Source organism: Pogoniulus pusillus, chromosome 41, assembly GCF_015220805.1.
Source record: "Pogoniulus pusillus isolate bPogPus1 chromosome 41, bPogPus1.pri, whole genome shotgun sequence".
Lineage (NCBI taxonomy): Eukaryota > Metazoa > Chordata > Aves > Piciformes > Lybiidae > Pogoniulus > Pogoniulus pusillus.
Window position 1 is genome coordinate 6,695,028 of NC_087304.1, and position 17,048 is coordinate 6,712,075.

Below are 17,048 nucleotides of genomic sequence, written 5' to 3' on the forward strand. Positions count from 1 at the left end.
GAGTTTGGTGCCCTCCCGCCTGGCTCCCGCTGCCCTCCCGCCTGGCTCCCGCTGCCCTCCCGCCTGGCTCCCGCTGCCCTCCCGCCTGGCTCCCGCTGCCCTCCCGCCTGGCTCCCGCTGCCCTCCCGCCTGGCTCCCGCTGCCCTCCCGCCTGGCTCCCGCTGCCCTCCCGCCTGGCTCCCGCTGCCCTCCCGCCTGGCTCCCGCTGCCCTCCCGCCTGGCTCCCGCTGCCCTCCCGCCTGGCTCCCGCTGCCCTCCCGCCTGGCTCCCGCTGCCCTCCCGCCTGGCTCCGGTGCTCCTTTGCCCCTGCCTGCAGCGCCGCAGGTTCCCTTCCCGCAGCCTGGCAGCAGGCAGGGGAAGGCTTCGCCCCGTTCCAGCTCTGCTGGGGCCCTTCTCAGCCCGGTTCCAGGTCTCTTTAGCTGCAAGCAGCGGGGCCTGGGGATGCTCTTCCCTTCGCCGCCCGCAGCCTGCCCGGGGCCATCCCCGCTCAGCACCGGACAGCTCTGCCGAGGAACCTGCGGCCAGGGGCCTGGTTTCCGGGGGGAGCCTTCACGCGGGAGCTCCCGGGCGTTGGGCGCGCACCTGCCCTTTGATTGACGTTCCTCCGGACGAATCGGCTCTCGAGCTCTGCCGCCGCGGCCAATGGGAGGGCGTCGTGGGCGGGCGCCGCTGCGAGGCGCTGCCCGGGCCGGCGGCGGTGGGAGCGTGAGTGGGGGGGGCGAGGGGAGGGGGCCGGGGCCGGGGCCGGGGCCGCTGCTGCGGTAACCGGGGGCGGGGGGAGGCTTCGGCAGGCACCGGCGGGGCTGCGGGGGGCGCGGGGGGCAGGCTGCGTGCTGGAGTCTCCGGCCAGGGCTCGGGGCGGGGGGCTCAGGCCGGGACCTCCCTGCCATGAGCCTCGCTCCCTGCTTTGGGGGCTCCGCGCTGGGCAGGGACCCCCCCGCGCTGCCAGCTGTAAGGGACTCCCCTCGCTGTGAGGGGCCCCCCTGAGAGGGGTCCTTGGCTGCGGGGGGGTTCTGCTCCCCGCTGTAAGCCTCCTTGCTGCAGGGAGTTGCCTCTCCTGGCAGTGACCCCCCCCCGCTGCCGACCCCCCCCCCCCCATCGACCTTCGTAGCCTTCCCCCCCCCACTGTCTCTACACCCTTTTGGGGTGCTCGGCCTGGCCTGGCCCCACTCCGGTTGCCTGGGAGGGGTCCCCCCCCCCGCTCCCCCTTCTCCGCGGTGACCTGGAGGGCTGCAAGCGCCTCGGGCTGCTGGGACAAGCGATGGAGCTTTGGCTTCGTCCTGACGGGGGCCGGGGGGGCCATGAGGTGCTTTGGACAGAGGAGTGGGGGGGTGAAGCCGCAGGGAGCCTCCTGCCGCCCTCACCGCCCCCCCGGGAGGCCTCTCCTTGCTCCCCGCTCCCGCTGCGGGCCCCGAGGGCCGCCCCGAGCCTGTCCCAGCCCGGCAGGGCCTGGCCCCGGCTTCGTTCTTCAGGCCAGGCCGCGGGGGGAGGCCAGGCCAGGAGAGACTCAGCTGGGACTCAGCTCCTTCTGCTCCCCCTTTCCCTCCCCACCCCGGGCTGCTGCCCAGCCCAGCTCAGGGGCACAGAGGTGGCTGCTGCCCAGCCCAGCTCCGGGGCACAGAGGTGGCTGCTGCCCAGCCCAGCTCAGGGGCACAGAGGTGGCTGCTGCCCAGCCCAGCTCCGGGGCACAGAGGTGGCTGCTGCCCAGCCCAGCTCAGGGGCACAGAGGTGGCTGCTGCCCAGCCCAGCTCAGGGGCACAGAGGTGGCTGCTGCCCAGCCCAGCTCCGGGGCACAGAGGTGGCTGCTGCCCAGCCCAGCTCAGGGGCACAGAGGTGGCTGCTGCCCAGCCCAGCTCCGGGGCACAGAGGTGGCTGCTGCCCAGCCCAGCTCAGGGGCACAGAGGTGGCTGCTGCCCAGCCCAGCTCCGGGGCACAGAGGTGGCTGCTGCCCAGCCCAACTTGAGGCTCTCCTCTTCTGGGGGTGGTTAAAGCAGGAGTGGAAACCAAAGTGGTGGCACCGGAGGGGTTGTGAGCTTTGAGTGGCAGCCAAGAGCCTTCCCCAGGGCTGCTGTGGGCAGAGCTGAGTTTAGCTCCTGCCTGTGCCCTGGGTGCTGCCTCTCCTGCGCTGGCACCCAGGTACCCTCCCGGGGGCTGCTGTGTGGGCAGAGCTGATCTCAGCCCCTCTCCCTGTGCCCTGCCTGCTGCAGGGCTGCTGCCCCTCCTGCAGTGCCAGCTGGCAGTGCCAGTGCTTGCCGCAGCGAGGCCGAGCGGGGTCTGGCTCCCGGGAGCTGTCTCGCTTCAGGCTGCTCATTTCCCTCCCCCTCCAGGCGCTGAGCCCAGCCGCGCTGTGCCCCCGCGGGGCAGGATGAGGCTGGTGCTGGCCAAGCTGCTGTGCCTGCTGGGCCTCTGCCTGCTGCTGCTGCTCGGCTCCCTGCTGCCCGTGCGCCTGGCGGCGGCGGAGCCGGAGCAGGCTCCGCGCTCCAGGAAGCTCCTGGCGCTCTGCAACGCCTTCGGGGGGGGAGTCTTCCTCGCTACCTGCTTCAACGCCCTCCTGCCTGCCGTGAGGGAGAAGGTGAGGAACTGCCCTCAGCCTCCTCCTCCTCTGCCCCCTCCTCAGGGGTGGCTCTCACAACCCTGAGCCGCTGAGGGGGTGAGGAAGAGGAGAGAGCTGGAATCGTGGAACGGTCCAGGTTGGAAGGGAGCTCAGAGGTCATCTGGGTCCAAGCCTCTGCCTGATCCTGAGCACTTCCAGGGAGGTTGTGGAGCACAGAATGGGATCTGTGATGCTTCTGTGCCCCACAGCCTCCCTGGGCAGCCTGTGCCAGGCTCTGCCCATCCTCCCTCTCAGCGATTTCTTCCTCCTCTCCACTCTCCCTCTCCCAGCCATTGTCTCTCCTCCTGCCACCCCCAGCCCTTGCCAGAAGTCCCTCCCCAGCTCTCCTGCAGCCCCTTCAGGTACTGGCAGGCAGCTCTGAGCTCTCCCTGGAGCCTTCTCCAGGCTAAACATCCCCAACCCCCCCAGCTCGCCCCCATAGCAGAGCTCCTCCAGCCCTCTCTGCTCACCTTTGTCCCTCCCCAGCTCTCCTGCAGCCCCTCCAGGCTCTGCTGATCCTTCCCTCCAGAGAGGTTGTGGAGCACAGAAGATCTTTGATCCCATTCTGTGCTTCTGTGCTCCACAACCTCCCTGGGCAAACCTGTGCCAGGGTCTCACCACCCTAAACCTGTGCCAGGCTCTCCTCACCCTCCCACTGAAGATCTCCTTCCCTAGTACCCAGCCTAAAGCCAGTGCCCAGCCCTTGCTCCTCTCCCTCTCTGCCCTGGAGCCCCACGGAGCACTTTGGTGCCCACTCAGACTCCCTGGGCACAGCAGAGATGTTTTGCCCACCAGGAGCTGGCTCCCCATGGATGTCTTTGCTTCCCTTGGCAGCTGGATCAGGTCCTCAAGCAAGGCAACATCACCACCGAGTACCCAGTGGCAGAGACCATCCTGATGGTTGGGTTCTTCCTGACTGTCTTCGTGGAGCAGCTCATCCTGACCTTCCAGAAGGAGAAACCTTCTTTCATCGACCTGGAGACCTTCAATGCTGGTTCAGACGTGGGCAGTGACTCTGAATATGAGAGCCCTTTCATTGCCCCCTCCCGTGGGCACCACCGTGGGCACCACCACGGGCACCAGGGCCTGAGCCTGCAGGAGCTCTCTCACTCGGGCCCCGTGCGCCTCCTGGGCTTGGTCTTTGCCCTCTCTGCCCATTCCATCTTCGAGGGCCTGGCCCTGGGCTTGCAGGAGGAAGGTGGCAAAGTGCTGAGCTTGTTCCTGGGGGTTGCCATTCACGAGACCCTGGTGGCAGTGGCCCTGGGCATCAGCATGGCCAAGAGCTCCCTGCCCATGAGGGACGCGGTGAAGCTGGCGGCCACGGTCAGCCTGATGATCCCCCTGGGCATCAGCATTGGCATGGGCATCGAGAGCAGCCCCAGTGCAGCCAGCAGCATCGTGTCCCTGCTCCTGCAGGGCATGGCTGGGGGCACCTTCCTCTTCATCACCTTCTTCGAGATCCTGGCGAAGGAGCTGGAGGAGAAGAACCATCGACTGCTGAAGGTCCTCTTCCTGCTGCTGGGCTACGCGGCCCTGGCCGGGTTGGTCTTCATCAGGTGGTGAGGAGGAGAGTGGTGGGAGGCAGAGCTCAGCTCAGCTCCTTCCCTGTGCATCGGCACCGCAGCTGAGCCTCCTCAGCAGCCAGGGGCCAGGCCGAGGCTCACCGGGCCCGAGCTGAGCCACCCTGGCTGGGGAGATGCAGCCACAGGGACCCGAGAGAGAGAGAGCAGAAGTCCCTCCTGGGGTGCTCAGAGGGAGGGCACGCAGGGGGCAGGGCACGCAGGGGCATGGGCAGAGATGTCAGCAGGGGCTGGCCCTGCCCTTGGGGCCGCAGCTGCCCTTGGGGCCGCAGCTGCCTGTGCTGCGGCTGACTCCACCCAGAGCCTTGAGCCTGCTGCTCAAGCTCAGAAGCTGCTTTCGGAGAGCTCCTCAAGCACTTGGCCTCCCCTGAACCCACACAGCCACCTCCCTCCCCCCCTGCTCTGCCTGGGGGTTGCCAGGCGGTGAGGAGGCAGCAGGGCAGGAGCAGGTAGGCTCCCAGCGCCTGGGCACTGCTCTAAGCTGCTTTTGCAGGCTTAGTTTGGAGCCAGAGCTGCCTGGGAGGAGCTGCCAGAAATAACCTCCCCTGCCGGGGCTGCTCAGCTGCAGAGCTCCCTGCCCAGCAGCTCCCGGAGCTCCCTGCCCAGCAGCTCCCGGAGCTCCCTGCCCAGCCAGCTCAGCTGCCCCCAGCAGCTCCCGGAGCTCTTTCTCGGTGATTAAAGGGGGAGGCAAAAGAGGAGCCCAGGCCAAGCTGCCCTCTCTGCCGCTGCCTTCCCTGGGGCCAGGCTCGGTGCGCGGCTCAGGGCAGCTCCTGCACCGCCCCTCTCTGCCGCAGCCCCTCCCGGGGGGTGTTCGGGGGGAGGTTGGAGCTGGATGAATTTTCAGGTCACCTCCAACCCGACTCGAGGATTTTAGAGCCAAATGCTGCTGCTTTGACCCAGCTCTGCTCCAGGCCAGGCTGGAGGAGCTCTGAGAACCACAGGGGCAGGCTGGCAGAGAGCTCCAAGCTGCTCCAGCCCTGCCCAGGCACCAGCCCATGGCACTCAGTGCCCAGCCAGGCTTGGCTGCAACAGCTCCAGCCATGGGCACTGCACCATCTCCCTGGGCAGCCCATTCCAGTGCCAATCACTCTCTCTGCCAACAACTCCCTCCTAACCTCCAGCCTGAGCCTGCCCTGGCACATCTTGAGCCTGGGTCACCTCCTGTCCCTGGCTGCCTGGCAGCAGAGCCCAACCCCACCTGGCTACAGCCTCCCTGCAGGCAGCTGCAGGCAGCAATGAGCTCTGCCCTGAGCCTCCTCTGCTGCAGGCTGCACCCCCCCAGCTCCCTCAGCCTCTCCTCACAGGGCTCTGCTCCAGGCCCCTCCCCAGCCTTGCTGCCCTGCTCTGGGCACCTTCCAGCACCTCAGCATCTCTCTGCAATGGAGGAGCCCAGAGCTGGGCACAGCACTGCAGGGGTGGCCTGAGCAGTGCTGGGCACAGGGGCAGCAGAACCTCCCCTGCTGTGCTCCACCAGCTCCCGGCAGAGCTGCTGAGGACCAGGCTGGATGAGGCCCTGCAGCCGTGGTCCAGGAGCTGGCAGCAGGGAGAAGCTGCCCAAGGCTGGGAAGCAGCATCTTGGCATCAGCAGTTGGCACAGCTGCAGCATATGGAGGCTGCTGGGGCTCAGCTGCCAGCTCCTGGCGCTGGCTCTCGCTAATTGCTGCAACCTCCCCGAGCTCATTAATCTTCGCTTTGGAAGACCTGGAGGGGAGGGGGGCAGGGGGGAGGTTATTTTGGGCCTCCGATGGCACAAAGGAAGCGAATTGGCCTCGGCCTGGGGGGTCCTGGGGCTGTGCCTGCTGCGTGGGGGGGGAGGGGGTGGGATGGGGGATAAGGGGGAGGGAGTTGGGGGGGGGCGCAGCAGGCGTTGGGGAAGGCAGAGCCCTGAGGTCGTAGTGTGGCTCTTGCTCCTTTCCTGCCTTGCCTTCCTCTTCTTCCTCCCTCCTTCCCCTCCTCCCTCCCTCCTTCTTCTCCCTCCTTCTTTCCTCTTCCCTTCCTCCCTCCCTCCTCTTCCCCTCCACACTCCTTCCTTCTCCTCCCTCCCTCCTTCCCCTCCTCTCTTCCTCTCCCTCCCCATCCTTCCCTCCTCTTCCTCGCCCTCCCTCCCTCTTTCCCTCCCTCCTCTACCTCCCTCTATCTCTCCCTCCTCTCCCTCTCCTCCCTCCCTCCCTCCTCTTCCTCTTCCCGCTCCCTCCTCCCTGCCCCCAGCTGCAGCCCAGGGACTGCTCCTGTGAAGCCAAAAGCAGCTCTGGCTGCTGGGAGATTCCTTAAGCAGCTCCCAGAGCATCCCTTGGGATCCATTCACAGGCAGGGATCCGCCGTGGGGCAAGGCTCAGGATCCGTCTGTGTCCCCCCCCCATGTCCGCAGGCAGTGACAACCCCCCCGGGGGCTTCCAGCTTCCACCTCTCCTGCTGCTGGAGCCTGGGCTCAGGGCTGGCATCTCTCTCCCTACCACCCTGGGCTGGCATGGGCGGGCTCGGGGCTGGCACCTCTCTTCCCTGGGCTGGCAGGGGGGGGTTAGGAGCGGAGCAGACCCCCCCCAGCTGCTGCTCCCAATAAAGGCTCCAACCTGCTCCCCTCTGCCTCTCTGCTTTCTTTGGAGCCCCCCCCCGGCTCGGCGCCCTCCTCACGCGGCAGCAGCACGTGAGCACATCCCAAAAAGAGACCAACCCCCCCGGAGTGAGCCCAACCCCCCCCCGGAGTGAGCCAACCCCCCCGGAGTGAGCCCAACCCCCCCCGGAGTGAGCCAACCCCCCCCGGAATGAGCCAATCCCCCCCCGGAGTGAGCCCAACCCCCCCGGAGTGAGCCAACCCCCCCGAAGGGCCACGGAGCAGGTGGGTGGCACCGTGAGGCTCACGCCAGGGAATGGGGGGGGCAAGACCCTGTGCTGTGTGCCCCCCCCGCGCCCCCTCCCCCCCCACTTGCTGCTGCAGCTGAGAACATCTCCGAAATGAACCAAACCCCCCCAAAAATGGGCCAAGTACCCCCCCCGAAAGGGCTCAGCCCCCTCAAAAGGACTGAGGGGGCTGGGGGGAGGTGACAGCTGCGCCCGGGGGGGGTCCCCGAAGCTCTCACAGTCGTGTGTGTGTCCCCCCCACAGCTGAGCGCAGCCCCCAATGGGGTAACCCCCCCAGAGGGAGGCAATGCCCCCAGAGTAGAGCAGCCCCCCCCGAAATAGACCAAATCCCCCCGAAATAGACCCAGGCCCCCCCAAACGAGGCACTTTCTCTCCCCAAAGTGACCCAAACCCCCCCCGAAAGGCTCCAACCCCCCCGCAGATGACCCAACCCCCCCGCGGGGGCAGGGTGGGTGCCAGGGTGCGGCCGCCCAGCACAGGGGGCTGCGGGGGGGGGGGGGGGGGGGGGGAGTAAGCTCCTCCCACTCATGTGCGCGTGTCCCTCCCCCCCCCTCCCCCCCCCTCCCCCCCCCGCGTGATTCAGCCGCGCGCGTGCAGGCTCCCTGTTGCGTAAGGCTCAGGTGGGAGCTGCGGAGTGAGTGGGGGGGGGCAGGGGGAGGAGCTGCGGCGCCCAACGCGGAGCTGTTCTCATTCATCTCCTCCACCTCGTAGTAAACCTCCTCCCCCCCCCCCCCCCTCCCCCCCCCCCAATACCCCCCCCCCCCCCCGCGGGGGTGCCAGGCGCTGCAGGACCCCCCCCAGCTTGGCACTGCTGCTGCCCCCTGCCCGCCCGCAAGCTCCGGGAAGCGAAGGCTGTGCGCGAGGTCCCCCCCCCGGCAAAGGGCCCCTGGGTGGGCACCGCAGCCTCGCCCCCTCCCCTCCCCCCCCCCCTTTGTTCTGCCCTCGGGGTTCGGTGCCAGGCGCTGGTGCCAGCCTGGGCTCTGCCTGCGGCCGCTCAGAGGCTGCGCATGGGAGTCGCTGCGGGGGGGGCAGAGGCTGGCAGGCAGCGCTGCCTGCGGACCCCCCCTCGAGTCTGGGAGGGAACCCCCCCGCGGTGGGGGTGGGTCACAGACCTGGCACTGCCCTCGGGAGGGTCCACTGGGGGTGGGCAGACCTCGAAGCTGCTCAGGTGCCAGTCCCTGGGGGGGGTCGAGGATCTCCCAAGGAGAAACTGGGCTCTGGGGGGGGTCCCATGGTCACTCCCCCGAGTGCCACCCGAGGCCCCCCCGTGGGTGACAGAATTGGCCTTGTGCCAGCCCCATGGCTCCGGGGGGGGCTGGAGGACCCCTCCAGGCAGGAACTGGACCCACTCAGGGTGGGCAGAACTTGAGCCCAGACCACGAAGCTGCCCAGGTGCCAGCCCTGCTCAGCTGGCACTGGTGATGTGGGCCGGGGGTCCCGAGGGCACCCCCCAAGTGCCACCCGAGGCCCCCCCGCGTGTGCCAGAGGGGTTGTGACCTTGCCAGGAGAAGCTGTGCCCCCAGCCAGGGCTCCTCTGGGGCTTGGGGCTCCTGAGCCCACCCTGCCCCAGGTGCCCCAGAGCCTGCGGTGCCAGCGGGCAGGAGCTGCCAGTGCTGTGCCACTGTGTGCCGGTGGCAGTGCCCTTGGCTGTGCCCCAGGCCCAGCATCGCTGCCCAGGCCACCTCCAGCCGCCACGGGGCCTTGTGCCACCCTGCCACTGCCACCTGGGGGGTGGCAGCATCCCCCTGCCCTGTCCCCACCCGTGGGGCCCTGTTCCCAGCCAGGTGTCCCTGGGCTCTGTATCCGTGTCCCACAGGTGTGCCCCTGTCCCCACCCGTGCCCGTGGCCGTCTGACCCCATCCCCATCCCTGTCCCTGTGTCCCTGTCCCTGTGTCCCCATCCCCATCCCTGTCCCCATCCCTGTCCCTGTGTCCCTATCCCCGTCCCTGTCCCCATCCCTGTCCCTGTGTCCCTATCCCCGTCCCCGTGTCCCTGGCTCTCTGTCCCCATCCCTGTCCATCTGTCCCTGTCTGTCCCTGTTTGTCGCTGTCCATCCGTCCTCATCCTGGCTGCCCCTGTCCGTCTGTCCCCGTCCCCATCCCTGTCCCTGTGTCCCCATCCCTGTCCCCATCCCTGTCCCTGTGTCCCTATCCCTGTGTCCCCATCCCTGTGTCCCCATCCCCGTCCCTGCATCCCCATCCCTGTCCCTGTGTCCCCATCCCTGTCCCCATCCCTGTCCCTCTGTCCCCATCCCTGTCCCTGTGTCCCCATCCCTGTCCATCTCTCTGTCCCTGTCTGTTTGTCGCTGTCCATCTGTCCTCATCCTGGCTGCCCCTGTCCGTCTGTCCCCGTCCCCATCCCTGTCCGTCCGTCCGTCCCTGCACCCCCATCCCGTCCGTCCCCGTCCCGCCGGTCCCTGCCTCTGCCCCGGTCCCGGAGCCGCTCGGGGCTGGGGCCGGTGGCGCCGGGCGGGGCGGGCGCGGCGGGCGGGGCCGGCGGCGGGGCGGGATCGGCTCTGCGGCGGCCGCACCGCACCGAGCCGTGCCGAGCCGAGCTCCGCCGAGCCCCACCGAACCCTACCGAGTGGTATCGAGCGGCGCCGGTCCCACCGCACCCAGCCGAGCCCCGCCGCAGCGGAGCCGCCGCACCGGGACCGCCCCGGGCCGGGCCATGCGCTGAGGCCGCCGCGCAGCCCGCAGCCAAGGGCGGATCCCGGGCAGGACACGGTGAGCGCCGAGCACCGCAATGCGACCGGCGCGGCGGGGGGCCGGGGCGGCGGGCGCGGGGCGGCCGCCGCCGGAGGGGGAGGGGGAGGAACCGGGGAGGGGGAGGTAAAGGACAGGGCACGGCCGGGGAGCGGCGCCGGGACCCCGGCCCGGGGCCAGGAGAGCCTGGTCCCTGCCGCTGGTCGTCATCCTGCCCCTTCTGCCGCCCCTCCTGCCCCTGCCCCCCCAGCTCCATCCTGGTCCTTCATCCTTCCACCCTCCCCCTCCATCCTCCCCCCTGCTCCTCCATCTCCATCCTCTCCATGGCTCTGCTCCTTCAGCTGCCCCCTGCGCTTGCCCCTGTCCCTGCGGCTCCATCTCCAGCCTGCCCCAGTGCCTCCATCCCTCCATCCTGCGGCTCCATCTCCAGCCTGCCCTAGTGCCTCCATCCCTCCATCCTGCGGCTCCATCTCCAGCCTGCCCCAGTGCCTCCATCCCTCCATCCCGCGGCTCCATCTCCAGCCTGCCCCAGTGCCTCCATCCCTCCATCCTGCGGCTCCATCTCCAGCCTGCTCCTCCTCCTGCCCTTCTCCCACCGCTCCGTCTCCAGCCTTCACCCCCTCCCTCCACCATCTCCATCCTGCTCCAGCTCTTCCCTCATCTGCCTCAGCAGCCTCTGCTGCTCCATCCCCACCCTGCCCACCAGGTCCCCTCTGCCTCACCACCTCCACCTCCATCCTGCCCCTGCCCTGCCCCTGCCCCCCCTGCCCCTCCCCAAGGACTTGTTTGTCTCCCCCAGCACTGCGGGGCCGAGTGGGAAGGTGCTGGGGGGGAGCAGATCCCTGCCAGCCTGTGCCCCCCCCAGCTGGCCCCCAGGAGCCGAGGGCAGGTCGGGGGTCGGGAGGGCTGCTGGGCACAGGCCATGAGGTGCCACGAAGGCTCCATCCAGCCCAACCCCAGTGCCCCCAGTGCCCCCCACCATGCCCACCAGGCTGCACGGGTAGGGCCATCGCCAGCTCCAGCTGAGGTTTGATGCCCTCTGCTCGGTGCCCACTCCCTCTGTGACACTTCCAATGAGGGGGGGCTGCAAGGGACATTTTTCTGCCCTGTGACCCCACGATGGGACCAGCTCCGAGGGTGCCCAAGGCCGTGGCGATTGGGCCCCACCCTCAGCTGCCAGCCCCGTGGCTCTCTGGGCACCAGACCCTGCCCTGCCACCTGGGGACATGCCAGGGCGTGGGGGCTGCTGGCAGGACCCAGACACCCACCCCTGGGGCCACAGGGAGGGGACACAAGGGAAGGGGCTGGAGGTGCCCAGGTATGGCAGAGCTGTGCCCAGGATGGCCTTTTGCTGTGCCCTCCTCGGGGCCTGCTGGTCCCTGAATCGAGGTGGGCAGGGGGGGGAGCAGGAGGCACAACCCTGACCCCCCCCAGCGTCTGCCCCTTCCCTTGGCTGGGCACCTTCAGCACCCCTGACCCATGGTGGGTCCCATGTCCCCATGTCCCTGTGGTGCCCCCTCATGTGCCAGTGCCACTTCAAGGGGCAGAGCTGATGCTGCCAGTCCTGTGGGAGGGCAATGCCCAGTCCAGGGCTCAGCACTTTGTGCCCCCTCAGCTCATGCCCCAGGGGCTGCATCGCTCCAGTGGGGGCACAGGCAGGCACCCTGCCCAGTGGGCACTGAGGTTTGGCATCCTGAGGGTGGCTATGGAGGCTCTGAGCTCACAGCCATGCCACCTGCTCCCCCAGTGCCCACGTCCCTCCTGCATCCTTGGAGTGGGAGTGGAGAAGAGAGATGGCACAGGGTGGCATGGCACAGGGTGGCAGGGAGGACAGTGTGGCAGAGAGTGGCACAGTGTGGTAAGGTACAGCACAGGGGGGCAGGGCAGCACAGCAGGTGCCAAGGTCTGCATGCGAAATGGCCTCTGTGCCCAGCAGCCGCAGCAGCCACACGTGGGAGAGCCTGGGCAGGGGGCTCTGGGTGCCACCAGCCCCTCACTGGGCTGGCAGCTGCCCCACAGGGTAGGGGGAATGGACTCTGGGGGTCCTGGGGGTGCCCAGTGTGCCCCCAGCATGGCAGCCTTGGCTGCAGCTGCCTGCTGGTGGCTGTGGCTCGGCCATATGGGCACAGCGGGCAGCTGGCAGAAAGCAGCGCTGGACCCTGGGCGGGCAGCGAGGGTGGCAGTGCCACCACGGCCCAGCCCCTTGGCAAGGGCATGCCAAGGGCGTGAGGGGGGTGGCAGGACCCTCCAGATTGGGTTGGTTGGAACAGGGGGGGGCTGAGTGGCAGGATCGGGGTGGGGCTAGGGGGTGCCACCCAATGCCTGCTTGATCCCAAAGACTGGCCCAGCCCAGAGCTTGCTCCTGGTGTGCCCTGCCAGCCCAGGGCTCCTGCCCCCAGTGTGCCAGCCCAGGGCTCCTGCCCCCAGTGTGCCAGCCCAGAGCTCCTGCCCCCAGTGTGCCAGCCCAGGGCTTGCTGCAGCCCAAGGCCTCATTTATGCCCAACTTTGATGCCTCTCACAGCCTGCTCGGTCCCAAAGCCTGCTCCAGCCCAAACCCTCTGCTCCTGCTGTGAGCTCCCAACCTCTGCCTGCTCCCTTCTGAGCCTCCCACTCCTGAAGTCATCTCCCAAAGCTTGCTCCATCCCAAAGCCCTTTCCAACCCCAAACCCTTGCTTCTGGTGTGGCCTCCCAATCCCTGGTGGATCCCAACCCTTCGCTGATCCCAGCCCCTCTTTGCCCCCAGCCCCTCTTTGCCCCCAGCCCCTCTTTGCCCCCAGCCCCTCTTTGCCCCCAGCCCCGGGCGGGTCCCAAAGCCTGCCCCGTTCCGCAGCCCCTTCCCCCCGGCTCCCGCCGTCCCCTCTCGCCCCTGAAGCGCCCCCCGCGCCCTCTCCTCCACGCCGCGCCGTGCTCCGTGTCCCCGCAGTGCCGCCGCGGCGCCGTGGGCAGGATGCCGGAGCAGAGCAACGACTACCGCGTGGTGGTGTTCGGCGCGGGCGGCGTGGGCAAGAGCTCGCTGGTGCTGCGCTTCGTCAAGGGGACCTTCCGCGACACCTACATCCCCACCATCGAGGACACCTACCGGCAGGTGATCAGCTGCGACAAGAGCGTCTGCACGCTGCAGATCACCGACACCACCGGCAGCCACCAGTTCCCGGCCATGCAGCGCCTCTCCATCTCCAAGGGCCACGCCTTCATCCTGGTCTTCTCGGTGACCAGCAGGCAGTCGCTGGAGGAGCTGCGGCCGATCCACCAGCAGCTGCTGCAGATCAAGGGCAGCCTGGAGAGCATCCCGGTCATGCTGGTGGGCAACAAGTGCGACGAGACGCAGCGGGAGGTGGAGAGCAGGGAGGGCGAGGCGCTGGCGCGGGAGTGGAAGTGCTCCTTCATGGAGACCTCGGCCAAGATGAACTACAACGTGAAGGAGCTCTTCCAGGAGCTGCTCAACCTGGAGAAGCGCCGCAACGTCAGCCTGAGCATCGACGGCAAGCGCGGCGGCAAGCAGAAGCGGACAGACAAACTCAAGGGGAAGTGCAGCCTCATGTAGAAGGCCCCCCCGGGGCCGCCCCCGCCCCCCCCACCTGCGCTCGGCCCTCCCCACCCCGTCCCGACCCCCGCCCCCTGCCCCCGCTGCCCGGCCCGTCCCCACCCCCGCCCGCCGCCGCGGCTGGACGGGGCACGGGAGCCTGGCATGGGCCCTCCGCCCGCCCGCTGCCATCACTGTGACTGTGCGGGGACCGCCCGGGAGGCTGCGGGGGGGAAGGTGGCAGTGGGCTCAGCCTAGGGCTGTGCCCCCCCGCGCCTGTGCCCAGGGGCGCTCGACCACCTCTCAGCCGCCGCACCGGGCCCGGGGACCTGCGGCTGGGCGATGCCAGGAGGGCATCTGGGTGCACTTCCCCACACGTGCGGCCCCCCCACGCTCCGCAGCACAAGCAGGGCACCCCCCGCCCCCACCCCCGCGGTCCTCGTGGGTGGGAAAGACAATGCAGCGCGGGGGGGGTCAGTGCCAATCCTCGGGGACGGTCCCACGCCCCACCCCACGCCCCTGTCCCCACGCCATAACCCTCTGCTCCCGCGGGCAGAGACGGGGCAGGAGCAGCCCTCGCATGGTGCCCCCCGCAGCCCCCAGCCCCGGCCCCGCAGCCCCCCCCCCCCGTCCCCGGTGCCGCAGCCCGGAGCCGCCAGCCCAAGCACAAAGCCTCGGGTCCGAGGGAGGTCCTGACCCAGCACAATCCTGGTGAGCTCCGGGGGGAGACCCCCGACCCCACGGACCCCCCCCAAAGGACGAGTCCTGCAACCCTCCCCAGCCCCCCCAGCCACGATGCCACAGTGATGGGCGCCTGCCACAGTGCCCCGCTGGTGGCCAACCTGTCCCTTGCCCAGCGCCCCCCAGAGTCCCTGCTATGGGGTGACCTGGTCCCGCCCCCCGGGGACCCCCCGAGACCCCCTCCAGCTCTGGTGCAGTCCTGCCTGTCCCCTTCCCTCTGGCCGGAGTAGGCCCCCCCACGTTGTCACCAGCCCCTTGTACCAGGGGGGGTCTGGCCCCTCGCCCTCTGGCCCTGCCCAGCCTCTGCCAGGGCCCCTGGGGGGGTCCCCAAGGTGGCGTCACCAAGGTGGTACCCACGAGGGGTTGTCACCAAGGCCTTGTACCCAGGGTAGGGCCCCCAGGGTGGTGCCCACAAGGGGCTGCCACCCAGGGGTTGTACCCCAGGTAGGGTCCCCAGGGTGGCATCCTCCAGGCAGTGTCTCCAAGGGGCTGTCACCAAGGTGGCATCCCTGAGGGATTGTCCCCAAGGGGTTGTCCCCAGGCAGGCTGCGCCCCCCCCTGCTGTGCCCAGCTCCCCCTCCCCCCCGCGCCTGCCTCCTCCCTCCCCAGCCCGGAGCGTGCAGGGCGGGGCAGGGCGGGGCAGGGCGGGGCGGGGCAGGCAGGTGCCACTGTAGCCTTCACTCTAGAAATAGTCTTCCTCCAATAAAGAGACGAGAAACTGCCCCCGGGCGGCCGCGCCCTGCGCCCCGCGTCCCGCTGCGCCCCTCTGCCCCCCCGGGGAGTCCCTCTGCGCCCCTCTGCCCCCCCGGGGAGTCCCTCTGCGCCCCTCTGCCCCCCCGGGGTGTCCCGCTGCGCCCCTCTGCCCCCCCGGGGAGTCCCTCTGCGCCCCTCTGCCCCCCCGGGGAGTCCCTCTGCGCCCCTCTGCCCCCCCGGGGTGTCCCTCTGCCCCCTGTGCCCCCCTGTGTGTCCCTCTGCATCCCCTTGTGTCCTGTTATGTCCCCCCGTGTCCCCCTGTGTCCCCCCACGTCCTCCCGTGTCCCCCCGTGGCACTGTCTGCACAGACCTGCCCCTGCTGTGTGTGGTGAGTGCGAGCCTGTGGCGAGGGTCACAGCCCCGCGGGGACACCACAGCTCCGTGGGGGTGGTCACAGCTCCCTGGGGAGGGTCACAGCTCCGTGGGGAGGGTCACAGCCCCGTGGGGACACCACAGCTCCGTGGGGTTGGTCACAGCTCCGTGGGGAGGGTCACAGCCCCGTGGGGACACCACAGCTCCGTGGGGTTGGTCACAGCTCCGTGGGGAGGGTCACAGCCCCGCGGGGACACCACAGCTCCGTGGGGGTGGTCACAGCTCCCTGGGGAGGGTCACAGCTCCGTGGGGAGGGTCACAACCCCGCGGGGACACCACAGCTCCCACACGGCTCCGTGGGGCAGTGCCAGCTGCACATGTGCCCCACCTGCACACTCCTGCCACTGCGTGTGCCCAGGCGGGGCCGTGCCCCCCTCCAGCTGCCCTCCCCGCAGTGCCCGTGGGTACCCCTCAGCTCCTGGCTGCCGTGTTCTGTGTGTGTCCCCCCCCCACCAGCGAGGCAGCGTGGGGAGGGGGTGGCTGCAGGGTGCCTGCGTCATCACGCCTGTTGCCCTGGAAACCATCTGGTCCCCGGGCGCGGGAGCTGCGTGGGCACACGGGCGGGGGGGTGCTGGAGCTGGAGAGGAGGGGGGGCAGAGCTGCTGCAGGCTGGCAGGGCCTTGGCAAGGGCAGAGCTCTGGCAGGGACAGCCGAGCCCCACGGGCACAGCCTGGCTCTGGGGGGGGGTCGCAGCTCTGCAGGGGTGGGCAGGCAGCCCTGGGCACAGCTCCGTGTGTGCATCTCAGCCCCGTGGGGATGCCGCAGCTCCCTGGCACTGCCCATGGGGCTGGGGTCACCTGGCACCTTTGGTGGGCACCAAGGGAGGAGATGGGCACGGATGGTTGGGGGGGGGGGGGGAGGTGGCCCCCACGATGCCACAGCTGCAGGACCTGCAGCACCCTCAGCCTGGGCACAGAACCTCTGCCCCCTCCCTGTGCCCAGCTGCTGGCCCCCAGTGGCCTGCTGGGGACCCACTGAGTGCCCACGGAGCAGGAGGAGCTCCCCGGGGGGACCTCAGGCCTGCCGCAGCCTGGAGTGTCCCCTGGGATGTCCCTCGGGATGCTCCCGGAGGTGCCCACCAGGACGCTGCAGCTCCCCCCCCAAGCTGCTGCTCCCGGTGGGATTTGAGTGGCTTTGGCCACCGCAGCCCCCCCCACGCCCAGGGCTGTCAGCACCAGCCCCCCCCCCACACTGGTGCCACCTGGAGCCCCCCAGGCCCTGCAGCTGGCAGCTGGGCACCGAGGCAGGATGGAGCTGGAGGCTCCTGGCAGAGCTCCTGCAGCCTCCCGCGGGGGCAGCCCCAACCGAGCAGCTCCTGGGTGTTAATTAGGGCCTGCGGTAATGAGCTCCCAGTGCCTCCAGTGCCCACAGTGCCCACAGTGCTCCCAGTGCCTCCAGTGCCCACAGTGCCCACAGTGCTCCCAGTGCCCACAGTGCTCCCAGTGCCTCCAGTGCCTCCAGTGCCTCCAGTGCCCACAGTGCCCACAGTGCTCCCAGTGCCTCCCGTGCCCACAGAGCTCCCAGTGCCTCCAGTGCCCACAGTGCCCACAGTGCTCCCCGTGCCTCCAGTGCTCCCAGTGCCTCCAGTGCCTCCAGTGCCCACAGTGCTCCCAGTGCCTCCAGTGCCTCCAGTGCCCACAGTGCCTCCCGTGCCCACAGTGCTCCCAGTGCCTCCAGTGCCCACAGTGCTCCCAGTGCCTCCAGTGCCCTCGGTGCCCCCAGTGCTCCCAGTGCCTCCAGTGCCCACAGTGCCCACAGTGCTCCCAGTGCCTCCAGTGCTCCCAGTGCCTCCAGTGCTCCCAGTGCCTCCAGTGCCCACAGTGCTCCCAGTGTCTCCAGTGCTCCCAGTGCCTCCTGTGCCTCCAGTGCCCATAGTGCTCCCAGTGCCACCAGTGCTCCCAGTGCCTCCAGTGCCCTCGGTG

At 69.5% G+C, this 17,048-nt stretch overlaps 2 protein-coding genes across 2 annotated transcripts; both read left to right on the forward strand.

Annotated features, from left to right (window-relative positions):
* The first annotated feature begins 586 nt into the window (after positions 1-586).
* On the forward strand, positions 587-5,946 carry SLC39A3 (solute carrier family 39 member 3). The gene is made up of 3 exons (XM_064174768.1): positions 587-705; positions 2,328-2,572; positions 3,428-5,946. The coding sequence occupies exons 2-3, from the start codon at positions 2,366-2,368 to the stop codon at positions 4,154-4,156; spliced, it is 936 nt and encodes a 311-aa protein (XP_064030838.1). The 5' UTR covers positions 587-705; positions 2,328-2,365; the 3' UTR covers positions 4,157-5,946.
* A 3,582-nt stretch (positions 5,947-9,528) lies between these two features.
* DIRAS1 (DIRAS family GTPase 1) lies at positions 9,529-14,723 on the forward strand. The gene is made up of 2 exons (XM_064174935.1): positions 9,529-9,758; positions 12,661-14,723. The coding sequence occupies exon 2, from the start codon at positions 12,685-12,687 to the stop codon at positions 13,279-13,281; it is 597 nt and encodes a 198-aa protein (XP_064031005.1). The 5' UTR covers positions 9,529-9,758; positions 12,661-12,684; the 3' UTR covers positions 13,282-14,723.
* The last annotated feature ends 2,325 nt before the right edge of the window (positions 14,724-17,048 follow it).

What these genes read in the sequence shown, in the direction of transcription:
- SLC39A3 (XM_064174768.1), top strand. Translation starts at nt 2,366, where the DNA reads ATGAGGCTGGTGCTGGCCAAGCTGCTGTGCCTGCTGGGCCTCTGCCTG. An exon ending in TGCCTGCCGTGAGGGAGAAG is followed by an intron (nt 2,573 to 3,427) that starts GTGAGGAACTGC and finishes TTCCCTTGGCAG; the next exon opens with CTGGATCAGGTCCTCAAGCA.
- DIRAS1 (XM_064174935.1), top strand. Translation starts at nt 12,685, where the DNA reads ATGCCGGAGCAGAGCAACGACTACCGCGTGGTGGTGTTCGGCGCGGGC.